The sequence below is a fragment of the Equus quagga genome, chromosome 2, assembly GCF_021613505.1.
Source record: "Equus quagga isolate Etosha38 chromosome 2, UCLA_HA_Equagga_1.0, whole genome shotgun sequence".
Classification (NCBI taxonomy): Eukaryota; Metazoa; Chordata; class Mammalia; order Perissodactyla; family Equidae; genus Equus; species Equus quagga.
In genome coordinates this window covers 77,616,755-77,640,394 of record NC_060268.1, presented here as the reverse complement: position 1 = coordinate 77,640,394, position 23,640 = coordinate 77,616,755, and the positions used below count along the sequence as shown (strand labels likewise).

The following is a 23,640-nucleotide window of genomic DNA, read 5'->3' as shown; positions in this document are numbered from 1 at the left end:
TGGAATGGAGAGTTATTGGTTAATGGGTACAGAGTTTCAGTTTGGGATGACAAAAAGTTCTGGATGTGGGTGATGGTGATAGTTGCACCACAATATGAATATCCTTAATGCCAGTGAACCGGGCTCTTAAATATGGTTAAGATGGTAAGTTTTACGTTATGTGTATCCACTGCCCATGCTGCACTCAGCTTCGTGACGCTCTGCTTGGGCCCTTCCAACCCAGACCTCTTGAGGAACTGCAAGTTCACAATTTGGGGAACCAGTCAGAGGAGAGGCCTCTGATGGTGGAGCTGGCACCTGGACACCTGAGGAAGGAGTCAGTTTTGGAGGCTGCTGTGTGGGTGTAATGCAGTTAGGGCCTGGTGTGCCTTTCTCAGGTGAGGGGCGGAGCCAAGGTTAGGGGGAAGCCAGTGAGCTACCTGCCTCAGGGTGCCCCAAATTCAGTAACTAAGATAAATAACATTTCATACAATATTAAAAAAAAATAAAATCAATCCAAAAAATCCATGATGAACACAACATCAAAATTTTAGATGGGCTGTTGTTGCTTGTTTTATGAGCTTGCATTATTGTGGAATGGTCATTTCCAATCAGCTCACAGATCTGGGGTCATGTGGCCAGCATGTCCCTCTTGGCAGTTTTATGCAGGTTGACATTGACATGCCAGCTTGTTGGGCAGTGCGAAGCTTTATATATGGTTCAAAATATGGGAGGATATTTTGGTAAGTCTCTATAGGGCACACATTGTCCCTTCTCCCACTCCAATTTGGCTCAGCACGATGCCTACGACAAGTCACTGGTGACCGCGGCAGGCTGACCCTTCTACTGGTCCACACAGTTGCTGGAGGACAGCAGGGAAGCCTGTATTGAGTGGACCTGGGATCACAGCTGAGAAAGCACATTCCAGGGGCACGATGGATGCGGCTGGGACAGGCCTGACAGCCACCGTGGGTTTCTGTAACCCTGAGAGGCGCAGGGACCACTGGTTTGGGGAATGATTCACCAGGAGGCAGGTGAAGCGTCAGCTCCAGGGCTCTGTGCTTGCAAGGACCTGTCCAAGAACTGAAACCTGATTTGGAACTTGTAATTGTCTATTCTTTTCCTTAAAGAGGTGGCCCCAAAGTATATAAGCTTTTGGGTCCCAAAGCACCCCTGGGTACACCCCTGTCTGCCTTCCGAATCAGGGCACCTGTGCCATGTGGCCCACAGGGAGCTGATGTATTCAGGGCGGAGGACTCATGCCCTGCTGTCCTGGAGCACGGGGTGGGGATGGGGGTGGCCATTTCCACGGGATGGTGGGTGGTGGAGGGGGTGGGGATGGTGTATTTTTTTTCTTTGCTTAAAATTAGAAACAAACATAAATCCCTAAACTAATGTGTGCTCAATATAACAAATTAGAAAATTATAGAAATATCTAAACTTTTTAGTTTTAGAACCACTTTTTAGTGGTTCATTCTCTCTTTCCCCTCCAACCCCAGCCTCCAGCAATAACCCCCGTTACAGTTGGTATGTGCCCTTCAGACATTTCCTCCTGCTTCTTCAAACACACATACTCTTGTAAAGAACTTTTTAAAAATGAAACTTTAGCGATACTCATGGGCATCCTTTGAGCCATTACACGGAGAGCTCCCCTCACCCTTTAGGCAGCTGCATGCTATTCTTTCGTGTGGCTTCACCAGGAATCACTGTGTCACATTCCACATGAAACCTCGTCTTGGAGAGACTCTTCCCAATGGGCCTGAACTGGTGCCTGAAAGTTTTACTATTAGAATCATTTCTTTGGTTTAAGGTTTTGCAGGTGGCCCTTAAAGTAAACTACAGTAAATGACGTGGTGGAGAGAAAAGGACTCTGGGTTTGGGCATACCTGGGTCACCTCCCAGGTTCACCATTTCTTATCTCTATGAGCTTGGCCAAATTATCTAACTTTCCTGAGCGTTGATTGTCTTGTCCGTAAGGTGGGGTGCCTGTAAGGATTCAATATGATTAAGTGTAACAAACCTTGAGTCCACTGCCTGGCAGAGATCGGCGTTCAGTGAATAGTTTTCAAGTTTCTTAAATAAGCATTAACTGAGTGAAGTGTAACAAGGGCGAGATTTCAGCTTCCCTTTCAAAGCCCAGGATCTGTCAGGTAGGGTGGGTGGACTTCAGACTACATGGTCTCTAATTCCCTGGTCCATGGCGGAGGAAACAGGAGGCCAGTGGGATAGTGGGGCTGAGACTCCGGTCCAGGCCTGGCCAGCTGTCCCCAAGATGGGGGACACTGCCATGAGACAGAGACCCTTCTCTCCAGAACTCACAGCTCAATCATGAGCCCTGACGATGTTGGACGTAAATCTTGGTTTGTGTTTTTCCAAGGCTTTCTTTTGCCAGTGTTCTCCCTCTCCGTCCTCATTATCATCCATGCTAAGTCGGTTTCCCTGGCTTCTGGGGACCGGCGTGTTTGCGTTGCTCAGTAAGTGCCTCTCATATTTCGGCGCCGCTTGTGTAGATTGGCCAGTTTGCTATAGTCAGCTCTTGGGGACCGAGAGTCAGGGTGGAGCCGATCTGAGGAAGGAGTGGGAAAGCCAGCACTGATGGGCACTCCTGAAGGGGGCAGTCTTGGGAGGCACAGGCAGAGCTCCTGGCAGGAGGGGCCTAGGGTGGGAGTGGCTGTGGAGAGATGAGTGAGAGGCTGGGTGGGAAAGAAGGGGGCATGGCTGAGGCATCCCAAATGGGGCTCACGTGTTTGCTATGTACTCGAGGGCTGTCCTGACCATTGTGGTCTGTGGTGACCTATGACTCATGGCCAGTGTCTGCCCTGTTCATGTATTTATAGATGTGTTCCCACACACAACTCAGCATTTAAAACTTGGGAGGGTTATGTCAGAGAAAATTATCTTCAAAAGTTCAGTGGGGCCCTTGTAACCCTGGCCACCTTGTGTGTCATGAAAGAAGGCCAGTATCCATGTATTTCACACTAGCAGCTTATGAAGCCCCGTTATGTGGTGGGCTCTGCTGGCTCCAGGTGTGCTGAGTGGACTCAGCCCCCAGGAGCTCCCAGATGGGCACATTGGCACCGTAAAGGTGTGTACAGTGTGTGGGGACAGAGCAGGGGAGCAGCAGGGACTTCTCTCTGGAAGACTAGGGAGGGCCTTGCAGGGTAGAGCAGGCAGGGAAGGGGCATTTGGCTCATCCTTGAGGCGTGAGGAGAGTTTGGTCAGGCACAGGAGTGATGGCAAAAGGTGCTCTTGGAAGAGGAAACAGCAAGAACAAGGCAGAGCGCGGGATCTCGTTTCTCTACTGTGGTAGTCACAGTGACCGACACACAGAACTGAGATGCAGTGTGGAGGCGGGGTGGGGTATGCAGAGACTACACGCTCCCTTACTAGGGGTTTACAGATGAGGAAACAAAGGTGGTGGAGGGGTTAGGGCTTTGGTTGTGGCCCTGGAAGGTGAGAGGGCATCGAGAGAGGAGACAGAGCATCATGGTGGAGCCACCAGCCCTGGCCAGCCTCATGGCCATGTGGCCGGGCCTGACCCCTGTGCATGGCCCTGTCCCTCATCACACATCGTCTCCTCTGACAGATTCAAATTATTTTCTGCAAAATGGACAGATGCTTTTGAGCTCCTCCCTTTAAGGAGGACAAAACAGTTTGGCATTGTCTGGGGAAGCAGAACAGGTCCACAGTCCGGCAGTTCTGCACTGAAGTGTATTCCAAACATGCTCGTGCTCGTGTGCACCAGGAGACCTACACATATGTTCACAGCACCACTGTTACTGAGAGCCCCAACAGACAGCAACGCACATGCAACTGCAGTAGGATCTATAAGTACATCGCCATACATTCACACAAGGGAACGTTATATGACAATGAAAATAGACAAACTACAACTACCTATGACTCTCAAAAGATAACACAAAGCAAAAGAAACAAGTCACCAAAGACACACACAATGTGATTCTAGTTATATAAAAAGTTCAGAAGCAGGCAAAGCTAAACAATGAATTGGGTAGGGATGCAGATGAAGTCCAAAATAAAATGATAGCAAAGCACCCAAAGAATCCACAAAATAGCTATTATAGCTGGGCCTGGCACCATGGCCGAGTGGTTGAGTTTGTATGCTCCACTTTGGTGGCCCTGGGTTTTACCAGTTCGGATCCTGGGCACAGACCTAGTACCGCTCATCAAACCATGTTGGGGTGGTGTCCCACATAGCAGAACTAGAAGGCTCTACAACTAGAATGTACAACTCTGTACTGGGGGATTTTGGGGAGAAGAAGGAAAAAAAAAAGATTGGCAAGAGATGTTATCTCAGGGCCAACCTTTAAAAAAAGGGGGGGGGCGGGGAAGCTATTATAGCTAATAAATGAATTCAGCAAAGTCGCAGAGTATAAGATCAAAACACAAAAATCAGTTGTGTTTCTAAATACCAGGAATGAACAATCCAAAAAGGAAGGCAACAAAACAATTCCATTTATAATAGTGTCAAAAAGAATAAAATATCTAGGAATAAATTTAACCAAAGAAGTGAAATACTTGTATGCTGAAAACTATAAGATATTGCTGAAAGAAAGTAAAGAAGGCCTAAATAAATGGAAAGACGTTCTATGTTCATGGATTGGAAAACTTAATGTTGCTAAGGTGGCAACACTACTCAAGGTGGGCTACAGATTCAGTGCAATCTCTTTCAAAATTTCACCAGCCTTTTTGCAAAAATGGAAAAGCTGATCCTCAAATTCATAAAGAAATGCAAGAGGCTCTGATAGTCATAGAAACCTTGAAAAGAGAATAACAAAGTTGGAGAACTCAAATTTCCCAATTTCAAAATTTCAAAGCTACAGTAATCAAAAGAGTGTGGTACCTGCATAAAGATAGATGGATAAGATTGAAAGTCCAGAAATAAACCCACATATCCATGGCCAATTGATTTTTGACAAGGGCACTAACACCATTCAATGGGGGAAGCACAGTCTTTTCAACAAATGGTGCTGGGAAAACTGGATATCCACATGCAAAAGAATGGATTTGGACCCAGTTCACACTACATACAAAAATTAACTCAAAATGGATTGGACCTAAATGTAAGAACTAAAGCCATACAACTGTTAGATAAAACATGGAGGTAAATCTGTGACTTTGCATTTAGCAGTGAACTCATAGATATGGTACCAAGAGCATGAGCGACAAAAGAAGAAATAGATAAATTGGACTTCATCAAAGTTAAAAATGTTTGTACCTCAGAGGATACTATCAAGAAAGTGAAAAGACAACCCATAGAATGGGAGAAAATATTTGCAAACCATATATTTGGCAAGGGCCTAGTATCCAGAATATATGAAGAACTCTCAAACTCCATAACAAAAAGAGAAACAATCCAATTTAAAAATGGGAAAAGGACTTGAATAGACATTTCTCCAAGGAAGATATACAAATGGCCAAGAAGCACATGAAAAGATGTTCAGCACCACTAGTCCTTAGGGAAGTGGAAATCAAAACCATGAAATACCACTTCACTCTAACTAGGACGGCTATAATAAATAATAATATAATAATATAATAAATATAATAAATAAGCACCCCAAAACAAAGAGAAGTAATAAGTATTGTTAAGGATGTGGACAATATTAAGTCTTCCAATCCATGAACATAGAATGTCTTTCCCTTTATTTAGGTCTTCTTTACTTTCTTTCAGCAAAATTGGAACCCTCATACATTGCTGGTGGAAATGTAAAATGGTGCAGCCACTTTGGAAAACAGTTTGGCAGTTCCCTAAAAAGCTAAAGGTAAGGGCCAGACCCATGGCCTAATGGTTAAGTTTGGCGTGCTCTGCTTCGGCGACCTGGGTTCAGTTCCAGGCCTCAGGACTATACCACTTGTTGGTGACCATGCTGTGGCAGCGACTCACGTACAAAATAGAGGAAGACTGGCACAGATGTTAGCTCAGGGCAAATCTTCCTCAGTGAAAAAAAAAAGCGAAATGTTGAATTACCATATAACCCAGGAATTCCACTCCTAGTTAGATACCCAAAAGAATTGCAAACAGGTACTCAAACAAGTATATGTACATTCATGTTAACAGTAGCACTATTCACAATAACCAAATGTAGATATGGCTCAAATGCCCATCAATGAGTGAATGGATAAACAAATATGGTATATCCTTACAATGGAATATTATTCAGCCACAAAAAGGAATAAAGTACTGACACATGCTATAAAAGTAGACGAACCTTGAAAATGTTATGCTGAGTGAAAGAAGCCAATTATAGGTCACCTATTGCATGATTCTTTTTAGATTAAATATCCAGAATGGATAAATGCATAGAGACAGAACACATATTGGTGGTTTTCAGGGGGTAGGGGAAGGAGAAATGGGAAAAAATTGCCTAATGGGTAGAGAGTTTTACCTACTAGTGGTGGCAATGTTCTAGGTAGCTACACAGAGGCGTGGTTGCACAACATTGTCAATGTACTAAATACCACTGTTGTTTGTTCACTTTGAAGTGGTTAATTCTGTGTTATATGAATTTCATCTCAATAAGTTATTAAAAAATTAAAAATATGTCAACCACAAAGCAAAACAAAACCGGAGATAAAGAAAAGCAAGAGAATGAGCCTCCTAGAAGTCAGGGAGCAGACCCTGTGGCGGGGAGTGTAAGCGGGGGCCCAGGTGGTCATACACAAGGACGTGCTTTGTTCTTCTTCTTTAAACTGCACGTAGACATTTTACACACTACTTATAAATGCTGTATTTCACAATAAAATGTTTTAAAAGAATAAACAAAAGGAGGAGAGGGAAACAGAATCACGTAGCTGGGATCAGTAAGTGTCCCAAACTTCCCTTCCTCCCCGTCACAGCTCCTCCCTGATTGTCTGGGGACCTGGGGATTGTAACCAGGATCTTGGGGCCCCTCTACAGCTCCTGTTCCTGCTTTGGCCAATGTTGCCCGGCTGGCTCACTCAGGAGGGTGAGCAAGTTGGGAAGGCGCTGTTTATAGGGTCTCTCTGATGTTGCCCGAGGGCCCAGCCTGGTCTTCCAAGCCTAGAAGAGTTCGGCCCCGTGCCCACAAGAGAGAGGATTCCAGGACCAAGGTCGGCCTCCCTGTTCCTACCTGGCTCCCGTGGGGGTGTCCTCTCTTTTTCAGTGGTGCTCTCTGTCCTTTGTCACTCCTCCAGGTCCCTCCTCCTTAAGCTTCCTCTCTCAGGACTCCCAGGACCTGGAAGGTGCCCCACATCACTGGTGGCCTGCATGAACACAGGTCCAGGCCCTAGAACTGTGAAGTGTCAGGACCTGTGTAGCCTTCACTCCTGGTCCTTCAGGGACTGTGATGTTTTCCAGGGCCACCAGTGTGAGGAAGGGTACTGGGTGGCATGCTGGCAGAGTGAAGTGGGGCAAAACTGAGGCATTCGACACAGCTGAATGTGATGCCCGGGGCTGCCAGCTCAGGAGCTAGCCTGCCAGGGCTGACCCTCAATCCCCTGCTCCATTGTTGTGAAAACACTTAAATGATGGTACTATATTATGAAAATTAGTGTCATAGCAATTGTGCAAATTATAATAGAGTTGGGGTCTTTGCTGAGGGTTTTCTGCTGACCTCACCTCAGACAAGGTGCATGTGGAGGTTGCTTGCTCTGTTCTGCTGAACGTGGAGCCAGCGGCTCTCACCCACCTACCATTCTGTCCACTGAAGGCGTGGGCTGGAATCACCACCATTCGAGCCATCGAATCAGGAACCAAGGAAGGTTTAACCCTTTGGTTTGACTTCTAAGGGAACGGAGGTCCAAACCCCAAGGCTGGTTGGTGGCCGGCTTGGCTGAGGACCAGCCTCCCTCTCACAGCCCCTGGCCAGGTGGTCTTGGAGGGGAGCTGAGCAGTGCCCATCACAGAGTAAAGTGCACATGCCCTTTGACCAGCACTTCCGCGTCTAGGGACCTATTATCTGGATATAATTTTACACATATACAGGCAATATATGGATGTTTGTTGCAGTATATTTTGAAAAATTTCGTTCATCTACCCTGGGGACTGGTTAGACCAATTACGATGTACCAAATCATGGGCTGTGCCAACTATTAAAAAGACTAAAATAGAACTGTAAGTTCTACAGTGTAAATCTATTATTAATTGAAGAAAAGTTGTAGTAAGATCTTTTTGATATGACCCATCTGGACAAGAACAAACCTTGATATGCAAAGGTCTAGAGCTGTGCTGTCCAAGATGGCGGCCGTTGGCCACATGTGGCGATCGAGCCCCTGAAGTGGGGCAAGTCTGCATTGAGACTGCTGTGATTCTCAGTATAAGACAACAAACAACCATCTGCTATGTCCAACATCAGGGTGCAAAAAAAAAAAAGAGAGAGATTTGGCAGGATTTTGAAGACTTAGTACGGAAAAAAGGACAAAAAATATCTCTCTGAGAACTTTGTTTTTGGTGAGGAAGATTGTCGCTGAGCTAACATCTGTGCCAATCTTCCTCTATTTTGTATGTGGGATGCCACTACTACGTGGCTTGACTAGTGGTGTGTGCATCTGTGCCCAGGATCCAAACCCATGAACCCTGGGCCTCTGAAGCAGAGTGCGCAAACTTAACCACTGTGCCGCCGGGCTAGCCCCACTACTAAGTTTTGTATATTGACTACATGTTGAAATGATAACATTTGGGATATATTGAGTTAAATAAGTTTTAAAGTTAGTTTCACTATTTTAACATGGCTTTACTTTTTTTAACATGCCTACTCTACAATTTAAAATTATGTGTGTGGCACAGGTGACCGGGTGGCACTGGTCTAGAACAATAGACATCAAGCCATCCAGCGTCATGGGCTGTAGGGGGTGGGAATTAGAAGAAGCGTGCAGAACAGGACCTTCACATGGCTCTTCTGCATGGCTGTACAAATTTACATATTCATATATCATCTTTACAACCATTAAAACATAAAAGGATTCTGTTGCCACTATTCCTGGCCAGCATGCATTCCATCTTACCATGCCTGGTGAAGTTGCCCACACTCATGCCCTGTCTCCACAGAGGGCCCATGACGGGGCACGCTGTCCTAACCACACTCATGGAGAGGGGAGACCAGAAGCAGTAGGAGGAGGTGGGACATGCACAGCAGCAAGAAGGCCCTGGCAGCTGTGGAGGGGTGCATGTTGGGCTGACATGAGCCTGTTTTCTTAAAGGCATCTCTAGCATTGTAAATGCATTCTTCCCCCGACTTGGGTAGCAACTGAAGACATCATTTCTGGAAAACAGCACGATAAATTCTACTAGGTGTTTTCTATGGGAGCCTGGGAAAATTGCTCCTGTGTGTGATGTGTGTCTGGGGCAATGGACCAATAATTTCCTGGGCCCTGGTTGCTCCCAATGGATGCTGTAATTCATTCACTGATTGCCGAGTCTTATGTTAGAGCAAGAAAAAGAGGGGTGTGGCAGGTATGGACTGGTCAGCTCCCTTTACATATCAACGTATCCCTGGCTACTGTCTTTTTTAATGGAGGTCCTAAGAGTTGAACCACATTAAGCTCTAGGTCATGGAAGGCAATCAGGATTGGGTTCATTATTCCCTTGGATGAGGGCTTCTACTTTCCCAGGTCCAGAATTTGCCTACACACATGCATTCATAAAGTATAGGACATCTTGGAAACATTTTCAACCAAAGCAAAAGAAACTTTTCTAAAAATATCTAGTGCTCCAAGTAAAAGGATTCTAAATTAATAGAAAGTCTGCTTTGTTTTCACTTAGCAGAGTGAAGATGACTAGTGACTTAAAATGCCTGAGGGTCATTCCATTTCTTATACTTATCAGCTTTGCAAATGAGGTTGCAAAGAGCCAAACCAAACAAAATTCCAGACTTCTCCTAGAAAATAACCAATAAAACATAAACAATTACAGCAAACATATTAAACTTAGTTGACATTTCCAATTACATTTTCTGGGGCCTAAAATACACTGCAGAGAGTGGACAATTTATGCTACAAATAGCATTGCCAACGCCAGGAATTAAAGTTGCTGCTGGAGAGTTTGCAAAATGATATTTGGTGAACATTGCCGAGGACAACCCTCTCCTTAATTCAACCCCACGTTACTTACGTCTACTCCCAGAGAGGCCGCTCTCCAGCAAATTTGTCTCATCTTTCTTCTCCCCTCCTTCATTTCTCTCCCCTCCTTCCTTCTCAGTTCCTATCACTGATAAACCCAGGAACAATTCCTGTAAATATTTTCATTCTTCCCCAGTATTTCTACTAATTTTTGCTAGGTTTGAAAAAAAGATATAATTTCTGGTAACAAAAGGAAAGTGTATTTGTTATAGAAAATTATTAAAGAAAAAGAGGAAGAGGAAATGTGCAAAGGAATCAACAAACATCACCATATGGCCTTCATCCTAAAATAACAATGGATAGCATTGCAGCAGGTTCCTAGGCTGCTTCTACGAATAGATTAGATGTGTGTGTGTGTGTATAATGAAACATATGATCATCCTGCACATTGTCATTATACATTCTTTTCTGTCATTTTAAAAGTGACTATATAGTATTCCACCCTGTGAACGGGCCATGATTTTTGTGCCCAATCCTCTATTTTGGACATTTGGATTGCTGCCCGAGTCTCGCTGTTGTAAACAATGCTATGTAAATTCTGGCTTACCTTCAGGATTATTTCCTTAGGATGGATCCCTAGAAGTGGAATTTCTGGACTTTGGCCCATACAGCTGAACGGGCTTCTAGAAACCAATTCCCACTGACACAGGCAGTCAGAGGGAATCTCGCACACAGCCCTATGTAGTATAACCAAACATTTCCTTGAGGTTTTAATTAATAGTTAAAATATCAGCTGATAAAGCTTTACAAGTAGAAACCCTCTCCCCTCGCTAGAATTTCAGCATTTTCTGGGGCTCTCGGGAAGAGGCACAGTGTCCATGGAGCAAAAGGGTGGAGGTAAGATGCTAAAGAGTGGCAGGCAGGGAGGCTGAGCCCTGGAGCTGGGGCTTCTCAGCAGATCCTGGGCACCTGCATTTAGAAGCTGGCCCTGAGGGAGGCTCAGTGCATTGGAGCCAGACGGTGGCAGGCTGACGTGGGCTTGTCCCCTCAGGGAATCATCTTGGCAGCCTGTTGGCCGAGCACGGATCCACCCACCATCCCCACAGGACACTGTCCATCCAGCCTCAGCGGGAGAGGAGCTAGAGGTCCCCGGAGGCAGAGCCCCACGCCTGAGCTTAGCCGCTCTGAGCTTACCTGCTGCAGCAGTGGAGCGGGGAGGCTGCAGCCAGGCCTCCACCAGCCTCTTCCTCCTCAGCCTGGCAGGAAGCTGGCTGAGAAGGGCCCACCCTTTAAGAGGAGAAGTCCACATGAGGAGCATGTGAGCGGCTGTGCCCAGGCCCTCATGATCCCAGTGAGGCAATGGCCCCGTGACCTCACTCCCAGGCCAGAAAAGGAAACCAGGGCCCCACACTGTCAGGCTGCTCGATGTGGGATCCCACAGAAGCAGCCTTAGGAGCTGAGAGAGATGGGGGAGCTAGAACTTTCCCTTTGAAGTGACCTTCCCCGCCCCCGCCAGTCCTTCCCCTGCTGGAAATGTCAGCGTAGTTTGCATAATTGAGAGAATTGGACATAATTGTTCTTTCAGAAGCCCCTCATCAGGCCGGCAGTGCCCAGGCCCTGAGGAACCAGGAGAAGGCGGCACATGGCACTAATCATCCCTAATCCTTTCTCAGATCATCTGAGGTTGGGCCAGAGGGTGGGGTGAACACGGCTGAGAACACAGCGTGAGTCCCACATGACTCTTGTCCTCGTCTGGGTGCCTCTAATCCCCACTGTCCCCCTCCACCAGTAGCTTACATGACTGGTATCCACAGTCACCCCAAAAACGCCACAGTGGGAGCTTTTCAGGTTTGCTGTGACAATGGGCATGGTTATTCCAGCTTTTGATGAATAGGAGGAAAGAAAAACTCAAACCCTGAAATTCCCCCCTACACCACCCTCCCTGCCCAGGGAGTTGGGTCTCCCCACACACCTGTGAGTCTCCTAGGCTCACCTCACAGAGGAGCGGACAGAGATGCAGACAGTCTGGATGCAAGGGCAGTTAGGGCTGTTTCCATTTTACAGATGAGGACACTGAGGCTTCTGAGTGGCTGACTCGCCCAGAGAGCGTGTGAGGTGCAGTGGGATCATAACTGGCTCAGGCTGTCATGTTCTTCCCATAGCGCCCCGGGGGCCTGGGGGGTGCAGCCTGAGCCTGGGACAATGCCCCCACCCCGAGCATAGCTATGCCTGGAAGGTACCCAGGGGCTCAGGGAGCCTCTGAACTTAGAAGTGGTTGCAGGATTGTGCAGGTGGGCCAGGCCGTTTTCTGGGGAGGGGGGTCCATCCTCTGCTCTCATCAGCTTCTCTTAGCCCTGTGCCCACCAAAGGTTGATAACCTTGTTCCAGCAGAGAGGGCGAATGGGGCATGAAGGCTGACTTCCCCCATGCTTTGCCAGTGCACACAGCCTGGGTTCGAGGCAGTGCCCTGCCAGCAGCAGCTCTGGGCAGCCACAGCATTGTTTTCCTTGTACAAGAGCGGTTGGCTCTAGAGGCTTGATAGACACACAGCTTTTAGCAAGAGTCCCTCCAGAGGGGAGAGGGGATGCTGGAAGTGGCATCAGCTGAGGCAGAATTTTGGAGGCAGGACATTCCTGGGGCATCCCGTAACAGCCTGGGAGTGGCCAGGCAGGCTCCACGCCACAGGTGAGCCTCCCCACCTTCCATTGTCCCCTCATGTCCCCTTGTCTCTCTTTTGCGATGTTAGCTGCCTTTGACAATGATGGCCTAGAGCCTTTGTATCACTAGGACTTGCAAAATGGTGATCTTCTAATTCTCTCATTCCTTCTTCCTTTATGAGCTGGAATTCATCTACAAAGTGAAACTTCCCCTGATCAAATTGGTTACCCCGAGGGGCAGTTCACACAGGGAAGGCAGAGTAATGAGTTTCCAGAGTAATGAGTTGGTTCCCTGGCATCATCCCAAGGTGACTAATGCGTTCCTTTTGTTCAGAGTGTCAGTATGAATTCACGGTGCATACTTGATGTATTTCAATCCACAGCACTAATTTTTCTAACTGTTGCCTGAATTGTCCCAATTTCACATGGGCACCTGAATCCTTCTGGTATGACCGCAGGAGGCTCTGAGAACTTCCTTGCTGTCTGGAATGAAAAGATGTTTTGGGCTCATCTTGTACATTTCTTGCCCTAGACCGGGACTCGCCACTTCTCCAAGGAGCCCTGGCTCCTTTTAGTGAGAAATGGCATTTAGAAACCAGTATCTGCTGCTGAACTGAATGGTTTCTAGGCCTTTTCAGTGGGCAGAGCTATGAAGTTATTTGTATATGTGTGTGTATACCTACATATACATAATATACCTGTTATATATAACATGTAATATAATAATAATATATGGTATATATAAGAAAATGCATCATGAGTTCACACTGATAATTTCCAATTCAAATTTAGAAACACAGAGATTTTACCCAACGTCCTTGCTTTTATATTTGTGACTCTTTTTGCTTATGCTGAGTCTTATTCCTAATGACACTAACATAACTTGTCTTTGCTTTATTGACAATATGGTTTCAGAGCAACAAGGCCAATATTACTGCTAACAATACAATAACTGAAAGCAGTTTAAAACATTGTTTTGTTGTTCTTTTTGACTGTAGTATATGCTATCAGGGCTTTAAAATCATTTAAAATGATTCCCTTCTGTGTAGTTATTCTGCTAACTTGATACAAAGTTGGGCTCAGTTATTAAACTTTCCTTTAGATTTTTAGGAACTGATTTTTCAATTTAATTTTGTTTTATAATTATGTAAAACACTTTCATTATTGCAAGGTCAAATCTACGAACAAGATTTATTCTGAAATGTCTGGCTACTGTATCTACCTCTCCCCCGAGTCCTTCTCTCCCAAAAGTAAACTTGAAAAAATTTTTTTCAATATTTCGTTTTTTTTTGGTGAGGAAGATTGTCCCTGAGCTAACATCTGTTGCCAATCTTCCTATTTTTGCTTGAGGAAGATACTCACTGAGCTAATATCTGTGCCAATCTTCCTCTATTTTGTATGTGGGATGCGGTCTTGGCGTGGCTTGACAAGTGGTGACAGGTCCACACCTGGGGTCCAAACTGGCAAACCCTGGGCTGCTGAAGCAGAGCGTGAACTTGACCACTAGCCACCAGGCCGGTCCCTCAATATTTCCACTTTTAAATACTAGTGTATCTGTGTATATATATATATACTTGTTTTTTATCTCCTCCTCTTTCTCACATAAGTTACCACTTATGTGAGAAAGTTACAAACTTTTTCCCACCTTGACTTTTGCACGTAACTGTTCCACTTTTCCTGGGGATTTCTTAGCCACTCCTCATTCCTTTTTGTAGCTATGCAGTCCAAACCCTTGGGTGAATGCATGAAAGCTGATTCAACCAGTTGGACATGAGTGGTTTTCAGTCTTTACAAATTGCACAGCAACTAAAAGCCTTGCCACATGTCCTTTGCACTTTGCCAGTAATCTTTAGTCTAGTTTCCTAGAAATAAGATTGCTGGGATTAAGGGTAAATTCATACATAATTTTTCTAATATTGCAAAATTCCCCTCCACAGAGGTCATATTATTTTGCATTTCCACCAGCATTTTATGAGAGTTCTTGTTTCCCTATAGTCTCATCCGCAGAATATGTTGTTAAACTTTTGGATTTTTGTCAATCTTATTAAGAAATGGTGTCTCAATATAGTTTTGGTCTATAGTTATCTTGTGTTGCCCTTCTCAGTTTTTGTATCAGGGTAACACCAGTCTCATAGACTGAGTTGGGAAATGTCCCCCCTCTTCTATTTTCTGTAAGAGTTGGTGAAGGATTGGTAGTAAGTCTTTTTACAAACTTGGTAGAATTTACCAGTGAAACCATCTGGTTCTGGAGTGTTCTTTGAGGGAATTTTTTAAATTAACAGCTCAGGCTCTTTACTTTTTATAGATGGAGTCAGATTTTTCTATTTCTTCTTGAGTCAGTTTCAATAATTTGTGTCATTCCAGGAATTTGTCTATTGCATCTGGGTTTTCAGTTCGTTGGCATGCAGTTGTTCATGGCATCCTTTTTATTTCTAGAAGATCAGAAATGGTGTCTTCTCTTTCCTTCTTGATTTTAGTCATTTGAGTCTTCTGTCTTTTTTGCTTGGTCAGTATAGCTAAAGGTTTGTCAATTTTTTTTATCTTTTCAGAAATCCAACTTTTGGTTTCATTGATTGCTTCTACTGTTTTTCTATTCTATATGTTATTTCTTTCCACTCTCATCTTATTTCCTTTCTTCTGCTTGATTTGAGTTTAGTTCGTTCTTCTTTTTCTCGTTTTGCAAAGCTGAAGGTTAAATTATTGAGTTCTTTCATTATTAAAATAGGTTTCTACAGCTATCAATTGCCCTCTGAGTATCGCTTTAGCTGTGTCCCGTAAGTTTCGGTATGTTGTGTTTTCATTTTTGTTCATCTTAAAGTAATTTCTCATTTTTTGTGTGACTTCTTCCTTAACGCATTCATTACTTAGGAGTATAGTCATGCATAGCAGTGTTTCAGTCAGCAGTGGGCTACATACACCGTGGTGGTCTGGTAAGATTAGTACCACACAGCCTCGATGTGCAGTAGGCTGTACCATCTAAGGTTTGTGTAAGTACACTCTACGATGTTTGCACAATGATGAAATCACCTAATGATGATTTTCTCAGAACGTGTCCCTGTCATTAACTGACGCATGACTGTATGTGGTTTAATGTTCACATATTTGTGAATTTCTCAAATTTCTTTCTGTTATTGATTTCTAATGCAATTCCACTGTGGTTGGAGAACATGCTTTGTATGATTTCAATCCTTTACACTTATTCAGGCTTGTTTCATGGCCTAGCATGTGATCTATCCTGGAGAATGTTCCATGTGAACTTGAGAAGAATACATATTCTGTTTTTGGGTGGAGTGTTCTATTAGATGTCTGTAGGTCAATGTAGTTTTAATTTGCATTTATCTTTATGAGTGAGGTTGGACATCTTTTCATGTTTAAGGGCCATCTGCATTTCTGTTTCTGTAAAATTTCCAAATCTGCTCATTTTTTAATAGGGCCTTTTTCTTTATTTTTAAAGCTTATTTATATATATTAAAGATAGTGAACTTGTGACTGTGATAAAGTGGCAAATATTTTCCCCCAGTTTGTCAATCATCTTTTAACTTTTCTGACTTGCCTTGGCCTCTTGCTTCCCTGTTATCTACAGTTCATTCAATTCAATTCACCATTGACATCACCTCTTCTATGCTGTGCAGAGATATGGCAATGACCCCCAAGGTTTGCAGGCTAGTAGGGGAGATGGTGCCTACACAAACACATTTGAAATATAAGTCAGACTATAGGAAGCATTCTAATCATATTTCCAAGTAATAGGAAAGTATAAAAGGAGAGAGAACTTATCAAAAGAGAGGGAGGGTACTTCAACTGGGCATGTAGTTTGAGTGGGAGTCCAGGTGGCAGATTTGAGGAAAGGAGGCATTTTTGGCAAAAAGCAGGGCTGCAGGCGGGCCAGGAGACTTGTGAGCTGGAGCAGGATTCCCAGGGACAGGTGATGGGCAGGCAAAGGGAAAGACTAGACTGGGAATGGGGGGCAGGGTGGGAGAGACCTGGGGAGGATGGAGGGCTCAGGCTAGCACTGACCAGCAAAAGGTATGTGAATCCTGACCTGGAAACCCTGTTCCAAATACCTTCCTTCTCAAAATCTTATTTTGAGGTAGGACTTATATTTGTGCAACAAACTATGTTGCTCCTGGGATTGGCTACAGGGGAAGCTTCCACTTTCCATATTTCTGAATTATTTACATACATTTTAAAACAAGATAGTGTTGACATGGGAATGACTCGATTAGCAGAATCTCTGAAATAAAGAAGCTGATGTAGGAGATTTAAAAAAAAATTTGCTTTGTAAATTAAACTCATTTCATTGAATAATGCCACTATGAATGAAGAAGGCTAGAAAGGAATTTAAAATCTGTAGTGTTATCAAAGATAATCACAAAAATAAATAAATGGACAACTAGATTAGGCAGACATCTGCAGGTCTATCAATGCTTTTGATCACCGTAAACTCTGCTTCCATTTCTCCATAAATCCTCCACTGACTGATAGAAAAACAAAGTAGATTTTTCCACTTGGGGGAAATAAGATCCTCAAACATTTGGAATGCAGGTTTTGGAAGCTCCCTCTCTGTCTGAAAGGCAGAGGCCCCCTGTGAGCCTCTGCGGCCATGCTGGCCAAACTCTGCTGGTTATTCTCCAAAGGGTTCCCAGCCCCATCAATAGTTGAATATTGGCAGCAACATTGTCACCCCTCCTTTCTCCACTGCACCCAGCTCCAGGCCAGCAAGAGCTGGAGTTCCTAACAGGCCTCCATCTCTGGTCGTTCTGCAATGGAGGACACAGACTTTCGAGAACCAACTGTGGAAGTATCAGTGGGAGGATCCCGGTCGGACAATGGTTTCTGTCTGATCATGAGAGCTTTCTCTTCATTTTTTCTCTTTTCTCTTCTTTTTTATTTATTTATTTTTACTTCTCAGTGGGTTATGTTGCAATGTTGCAGATGATATGTGCTGGGATAACAAGCACATGGCTGAAAAACCTGCCAAAAATGTAATATTTTTTGGTTTCCAGAATAATCTCCACAATGCAAATATGGCCCATGACTTTGCAGTGGACATAATCAATTATGTCAAAGTTCTGTAGAAGTCTTAGAATGGTAGGAGTGCCAAGAACTATTGTGGCTGTGTGGGTCAGTCTGGGCAAAGGAGGAGGATGTGCCTGGGGCTGCTTTGGGCTGGCCTGATCACGACTGGAGCATCTGGAAATTCCAAGGAAAGAGCATTATCTGAGCTGATTTTTTTTCCCCACAAAATTCCTGACATCTTGTTAATTCATAAGTTCACCAGCCACGTGTAAGAAGCCCCAATGCACCACTGTGCTGGAATCTCTAAAAGTCTGAATGCAATGTCCTGCCCTCTGGTGGGACCTAATGGGGGACTTCCAAATCCCAAACATCCAGTGAATGCTTCTTAAGTCCTTACTCTGGAGCAACGGCGAATCTCCCAAAATGTGGGTCCAATTATATGAAAGTCAATTTGACCTTTCCTCCTTTCAGATGTCTGTGTTTCTGAGAAGAAATGTAGGCAGGAACCACGGCAAGAAGTTATTTCGCCTCCGTCTGAGTTCGTTTATAGCAGCTGACTGCATAAGAAGAACAGGGTCGCTGGGAGATGAAAGGATGAGCAGGAGCTGCACAAAACCACTGTTCCTTCTCACAGATCGGCACTGGAAGATGCATCACAGTGCGTGAGGGTTCCACCCACGGCGCTCTCCTTCCTCACCTGGCACATGTTATTCATATCTCATGCATCACGCCTCAGTGGAAAGGGAGAGCTTATAATGGTCTTCGAGATAATCTCCTACCAGGCTCACCTCTTTTGAGTAAAGCTTCATAGCTACTAAAGCTTGGATTTTATCCAATTTGGTTGCAATAACCTGCGAAGCAAAAACGCACCCCAAACCAAAATTGAGGCTCATCCAATAAATCTCAGTAAAGCTTTAAGCAAAAAGCTCTGGGCACAGAGAACTCTTGTTACTCGAATCTTTTGTTTCAATCAGCAGAAAGACTTTGAATTTTAATCTTTTGATAAAAATCTTTTGAAAAGTCTCTGAGAAACAGGTCGAGGCAGGGCTGCTGAAAAGAGGGCAGCAGGGCGAGTGCACGGAGCTTCCAGCAGCTCAGGCCGGGCTCTGCTGAGTGTGCAGACAGCAGGGGAGAGGCTGGCATTCTTTTTTTATGTTTTAATAGAATTTATTTTTTAAACAGCTTTAGATTTACAGAAAAATTAAGAAGCTAGCATAGAGAGTTCCCATATTCCCTGCACTCTTCTATTATCATCTTATTATGATAGAATTAAACTATGATATAAATGTATATATGTGGTATATATTACTATGATAGCATGTATTTTAGGGTACAGTGTTATAATTAATGAGCCAATGTTGATATATGCTCATTAACTAAAGACGATACTTTATTCAGATTTCCTTAGTTTTTATCTAATGTCTTTTTTCTGTTCTAAGGTCCCCTATTACATTTTTTTTTCCAGCTTTACTGAGATATAGTTGATACATAACATTGTGCAAGCTTAAGGTGTACAACACGTCGATTTGATACATTTATAAATTTCAAAATGATTACCACTGTGGTGTTAGTTATTGCCGCCATCCTGTTACACAGTTACCATTTCCTTTTTGTGGTGAGAACATTTATGATCTGTTCTCTCAGTAACATTCAAGTATGTGGTAGGTATGTGTTATTAGCCATCATCACTATGCTGTACAGTAGATTCCAAAACTTGCTAATTTTATAACTGGAACTTTGTAGCCTTTGACCAACGTCTCCTCATTCCCTCCACCCGGCAACCCCTGGTAACCATCCCTTTACTCTCTATTTCTCTGAGAGTCTAAAGAAGTTTAATTTTTTAAGATTCTACGCACAAGTGATCTCACACAGCATTTATGTTTCTCTCTCTGACTTATTTCACTGAGCATAATGCCCTCAAGTTCCATCCAAATTGTTGCAAATGGCAGGATTTCCTTCTTTCTCAGGGCTGACTCATTCTACTTTTTAAAGCTTTTCCAGTTGATTCAGAAAGCAAGCAAACAACAAACATCCTGGTTAAAAAGGTTGTTAGCAATTAGTCCCACGTTGTCCCTAGTCCTGGGAGACCTGAGCTGAGGTTTCCCTTCCCATCGTGCCCAGTTCCTTCCTCCTAAGGGGCCAATCAAACTTTTTTTTTCTTTTGTTTTTTTATTTTAACTTTTTTTTTTAAGTTACTAGGATAAAGAGGAATGTTGTCTACTTTGGGAAGTCCCTAACTCAGAGATGCTGCCCCTTATAGAGCTGGGCCTACCTGGGAGCAATATTCTCTAAACTTCTAAACTGCGCTCCTCAGAGCTTGGACATTCTCAAAAAATGATCCCATGTGAACTAATTTGGACAACTCTGCATACTATATTTTCCTCCTGGAGATTCACAATGCATATTGGGATTTTAAAGGCTCTGAAAAGTCCTGCAAGGAAGAAACCTCTTTACTTTTATGTAACTCAGCACTTCCCTGACTCATATGATTCTAGAATCCCTCTTTTCTTCTGAAATGCCTCTGAATACCTCTCAGATCCAAAGTAGCACAAAGAAGGATTTGGGAAGCCCCACCCTCAGGTAACCAGGAGCTTAACCATCTGAAGGGCCAATGACTTCTGTGTTGGAGTGAACTGCCTCCCTGAGGTCCCATTCGCAGGGCTGGAGAAGGGTTCCTGACAGTCCCTGTTGGAATGTCCCTTGGCTTTGGTGAGACGGGATCGTCTCTTAACATGCGTTCTCTCTGATTCATGCCCATGGCGGCCTGCTCCAGTTGGGGAATGCTACCTGATAGGATGAGTATCCAGGCTAAATCAGCAGGAGGAGGAGGGGGAGACAAGCAGCCCTGCCTCTGCCCTCTCAGATTCCAGGGAGAGCATCTGCCTCCTGAGCCCCCTGCTGAGGCAGGACGTGGAGAGAGCCAGGGTCAGGGGGTGCTCTGGTGACTGTCCTGTGCCTGCTGGACTGAGGGCTCTCTGAAGGGCCACTGGTTGTACTTAGCATTCTGTGCAAACCCAGCCTTGGTGGCGCTACTCCCACCCGTGTCAAACCAGCAGACTCTGCTCTTTCCCATGCGGAGGTCTTCAGACATGCGCTTCTTCCCTCCAGCTCTTTCCTGGCCTTTGACATCTTACCCAGCACACTTGTTAAGCTTGGGCCCTGCTTCTGTGCCCAACTCATGCTCCACGTGTGGGCAGCATCTCCATCAGGAGTCCTTCCCCGAAAGCCCAGTGTGGGGACTGTGGCCATTCTTGGCTCCCATTGCACCTTCCATCTGAGCACCTGCCACCTCCTGTGGGAACAGTTGTGCAGAGGCCTGTCCTCCCTACCAGACATGACCCCCCTCCCACCCCCCCCGCCACCCAGGATATCATCATAGTGCAGGAGTCCTCATGGGCTGGCAGGTGTTCAGCCGAGTGTTAAATGCCCTGCGCAGCTCACCGTGGCTGCCAACTCCCTATGTGCCTGTGCTCTGGGCTCCTACCTTGCTGTGCTCTCCATCCTCTGCATTTGCTGCAGCCCTTCTCGGGTACCCTGTGCCAGGCTCTGCTCCAGCTGTACTCTTGGGCTTTCCACTCACACTTAGCTGCCTTGCTGCCAAAGCTCTTCCAAGACCCCCACCCCAGGCCATTGCCTCTGCTCCTCTGTGGGTCACTTGACTCTCTCAGCCGCCCTCCCCTGCCTTCAGCTCCCCGCCACCTGCTCCTACTCCCTGCTGAGAGCACTGACACAGGCTTGGGGTATTCCCCATCCCTGCTGAAACGTCAAGACTTTTCCCCTGCCTGTGTTTCACCCATCTTGCAGGGCATCGTAAGACAGGCAGACCAAGTGAGGACACCAGCCCCAATCTGCAGGTTCAATAGCATCAAATTAATGTCTTTCTTTTGTTTTTAAAGAATGAAAATAAAAATCCTTTTTATTTGTAATTAATTTAATCTTCAATAATTTATATATACTTGTGGTTCAAACATAAGCAGGTTTATGGTGAAGTTTCGCTTTCACATCTGGCAGCTGTCTAAACAGTTTCCACATCTCCAAAATCAGTAACACCTGCTGTGGCTCATTTTGTTACCATCTAAAGAGTTTTATGGATGTGCAGGCAAACATGAGTACAGATTCAGAAATGGAAATGTTTCTGAGGGGTCTGCTCCACCACTCTGGAAACCACCGGCCTGGTGTTAGGCAATCCCCTGGGCACAGGGAAGTGGGAAGTCGCCTGATGGCAGTGATTTAGGAAACTGTGGGGGATGGGCTAAACTCTAACCTGAAAACAGAAAAGAGGAAGGATGAGGACAAGTAGGCGGCTTCTCCAAGATGTGTTCAAATAGCCCTGAGACCTCTTTATAATGAATTATAGTCCCCTCCTTCTCTTTGTCCTCGTGTCAGAATAGCAAATAATAGCCAATAGTTTTTACACTCCTATAAAGCACTCTAAATTAAATAACACTGTTTTTAAACAAAATTTTATTGTGGTAAGATATATATAACATAACCTTTATAATTGCAACCATTATTAAGTGTATACTTCAGTGATATTAAGTACATTAATTCTGTTGAGCACCCATCACCACCATGCATCTCCAATGATCTATTTCATCATCCCAATTAGGAACTCTGTATTCATTAAACACTAACTATTCGTTTCCCCTTCCCCCCATCTTCTGGCAACCTCTGCTCTACCATCTGTCTCTATGAATTTGACTGCTCTAGGTACCTCATATAGGTGGAATCACATACTACTTGTCCTTTTGTGACTGGTTTATTTCACTCAGCATAATGTCCTCAAGGGTCATCTGTGTTGTAGCATGTGTCAGAATTTCCTTCCTTTTTAAGGCCAAAATTGCTTGTATATACCACATTTTACTTATTCATTCATTCATTCATTGGTGGACATTGGGTTGTTTCTACCTTTTGACTATTGCAAATAATGCTGCTATGAACACGGGTGTACAAATATCTGTCCAAACCCCTGTGTTCTGTCCTTTGTGTATACAGCCAGAAGTGGAATTGATAATCAAATGATGATTCAGTGTTTAACTTCTTGAGGAACTACTGTTCACTTTTCCACAGTGGCTGTACCATTTCACATTCCCACCAGCAATGCACAAGGGTTCCAATTTCTCCACATCCATACCAACACTTGTTGTTCTCTGTCCTTTTTTTTTTTTTTAATAATAGTCATGATAATGGGTGTGAACTGGAAACTAAGTCTTAATACAACATTATGAGGGAGGTACTATAATTATCTCCATCTTACACACCAGACACAGTAAGACACTGTGAGACTAAGCAACTTGTTTAAGGTATCACAGCTAGTAAGCAGCAACTCTAGAATAGGAACTGGAGCAGTCAGGCTCCAGAGCTGTGCTCTCAGACAATCTGGCACACTGATTGCTGGGCACACAAGCATCACTCAGGATTTACCCTTGCTTTGTCCCTTGATAGCTTCCTTGATAGACATTTAGCCTGAATTTTGCTTGTTGAGTTTTAAGATGTTGGAGGACTAGGAATGGATGGATCCTTTCCTGTGACGGAGACTTTTCTCCTCGATGCCGAGCAGAATCCTCAGACTCTCAGGCCATGATGGGGCCATGGTAAATTCCCTGTGCTGGGGTTGGGACCTTGAAAAGCTACTCCTTAGCAATAAAGGTGAGTGAACCAGCTTGCACAGGAATTGCAGCTCAGCTTAGGGTTGTATGCGTGAAAATCTCAATTCTTACAACTGAATTAAGGTGATCCTAGATTGCTGAGGCCTCAAGGTTCCTGTGAGGCAAAAATAAAAATCCTCTCTGGAGGAAGATATACCATCCTAAGTCTCAAAATATTTCTACAAACAATTTGTCAACTGCAATTTATGGCACACAAAGATAATCAGACACTTTGGGACACAAAGCTACATGAAAAAGAACTAGCAGAAATAACAGACACTAGAAAAAGACCTCCA

At 44.5% G+C, this 23,640-nt stretch overlaps 1 protein-coding gene across 1 annotated transcript in view; it reads right to left on the bottom strand.

Annotated features, from left to right (window-relative positions):
• TRPM1 (transient receptor potential cation channel subfamily M member 1) overlaps positions 1-20,945 on the bottom strand; it is a 113,152-nt gene extending 92,207 nt beyond the window's left edge. Inside the window, exons 1-2 of the mRNA XM_046652768.1 lie at positions 20,831-20,945; positions 11,215-11,270 (exon numbers count right to left, since the gene is read on the bottom strand). Of these exons, the coding sequence (XP_046508724.1) occupies positions 11,215-11,270; positions 20,831-20,945 (171 nt within the window). The remainder of the gene's footprint in view (positions 1-11,214; positions 11,271-20,830) is intronic.
• Between the last annotated feature and the right edge of the window lie 2,695 nt (positions 20,946-23,640).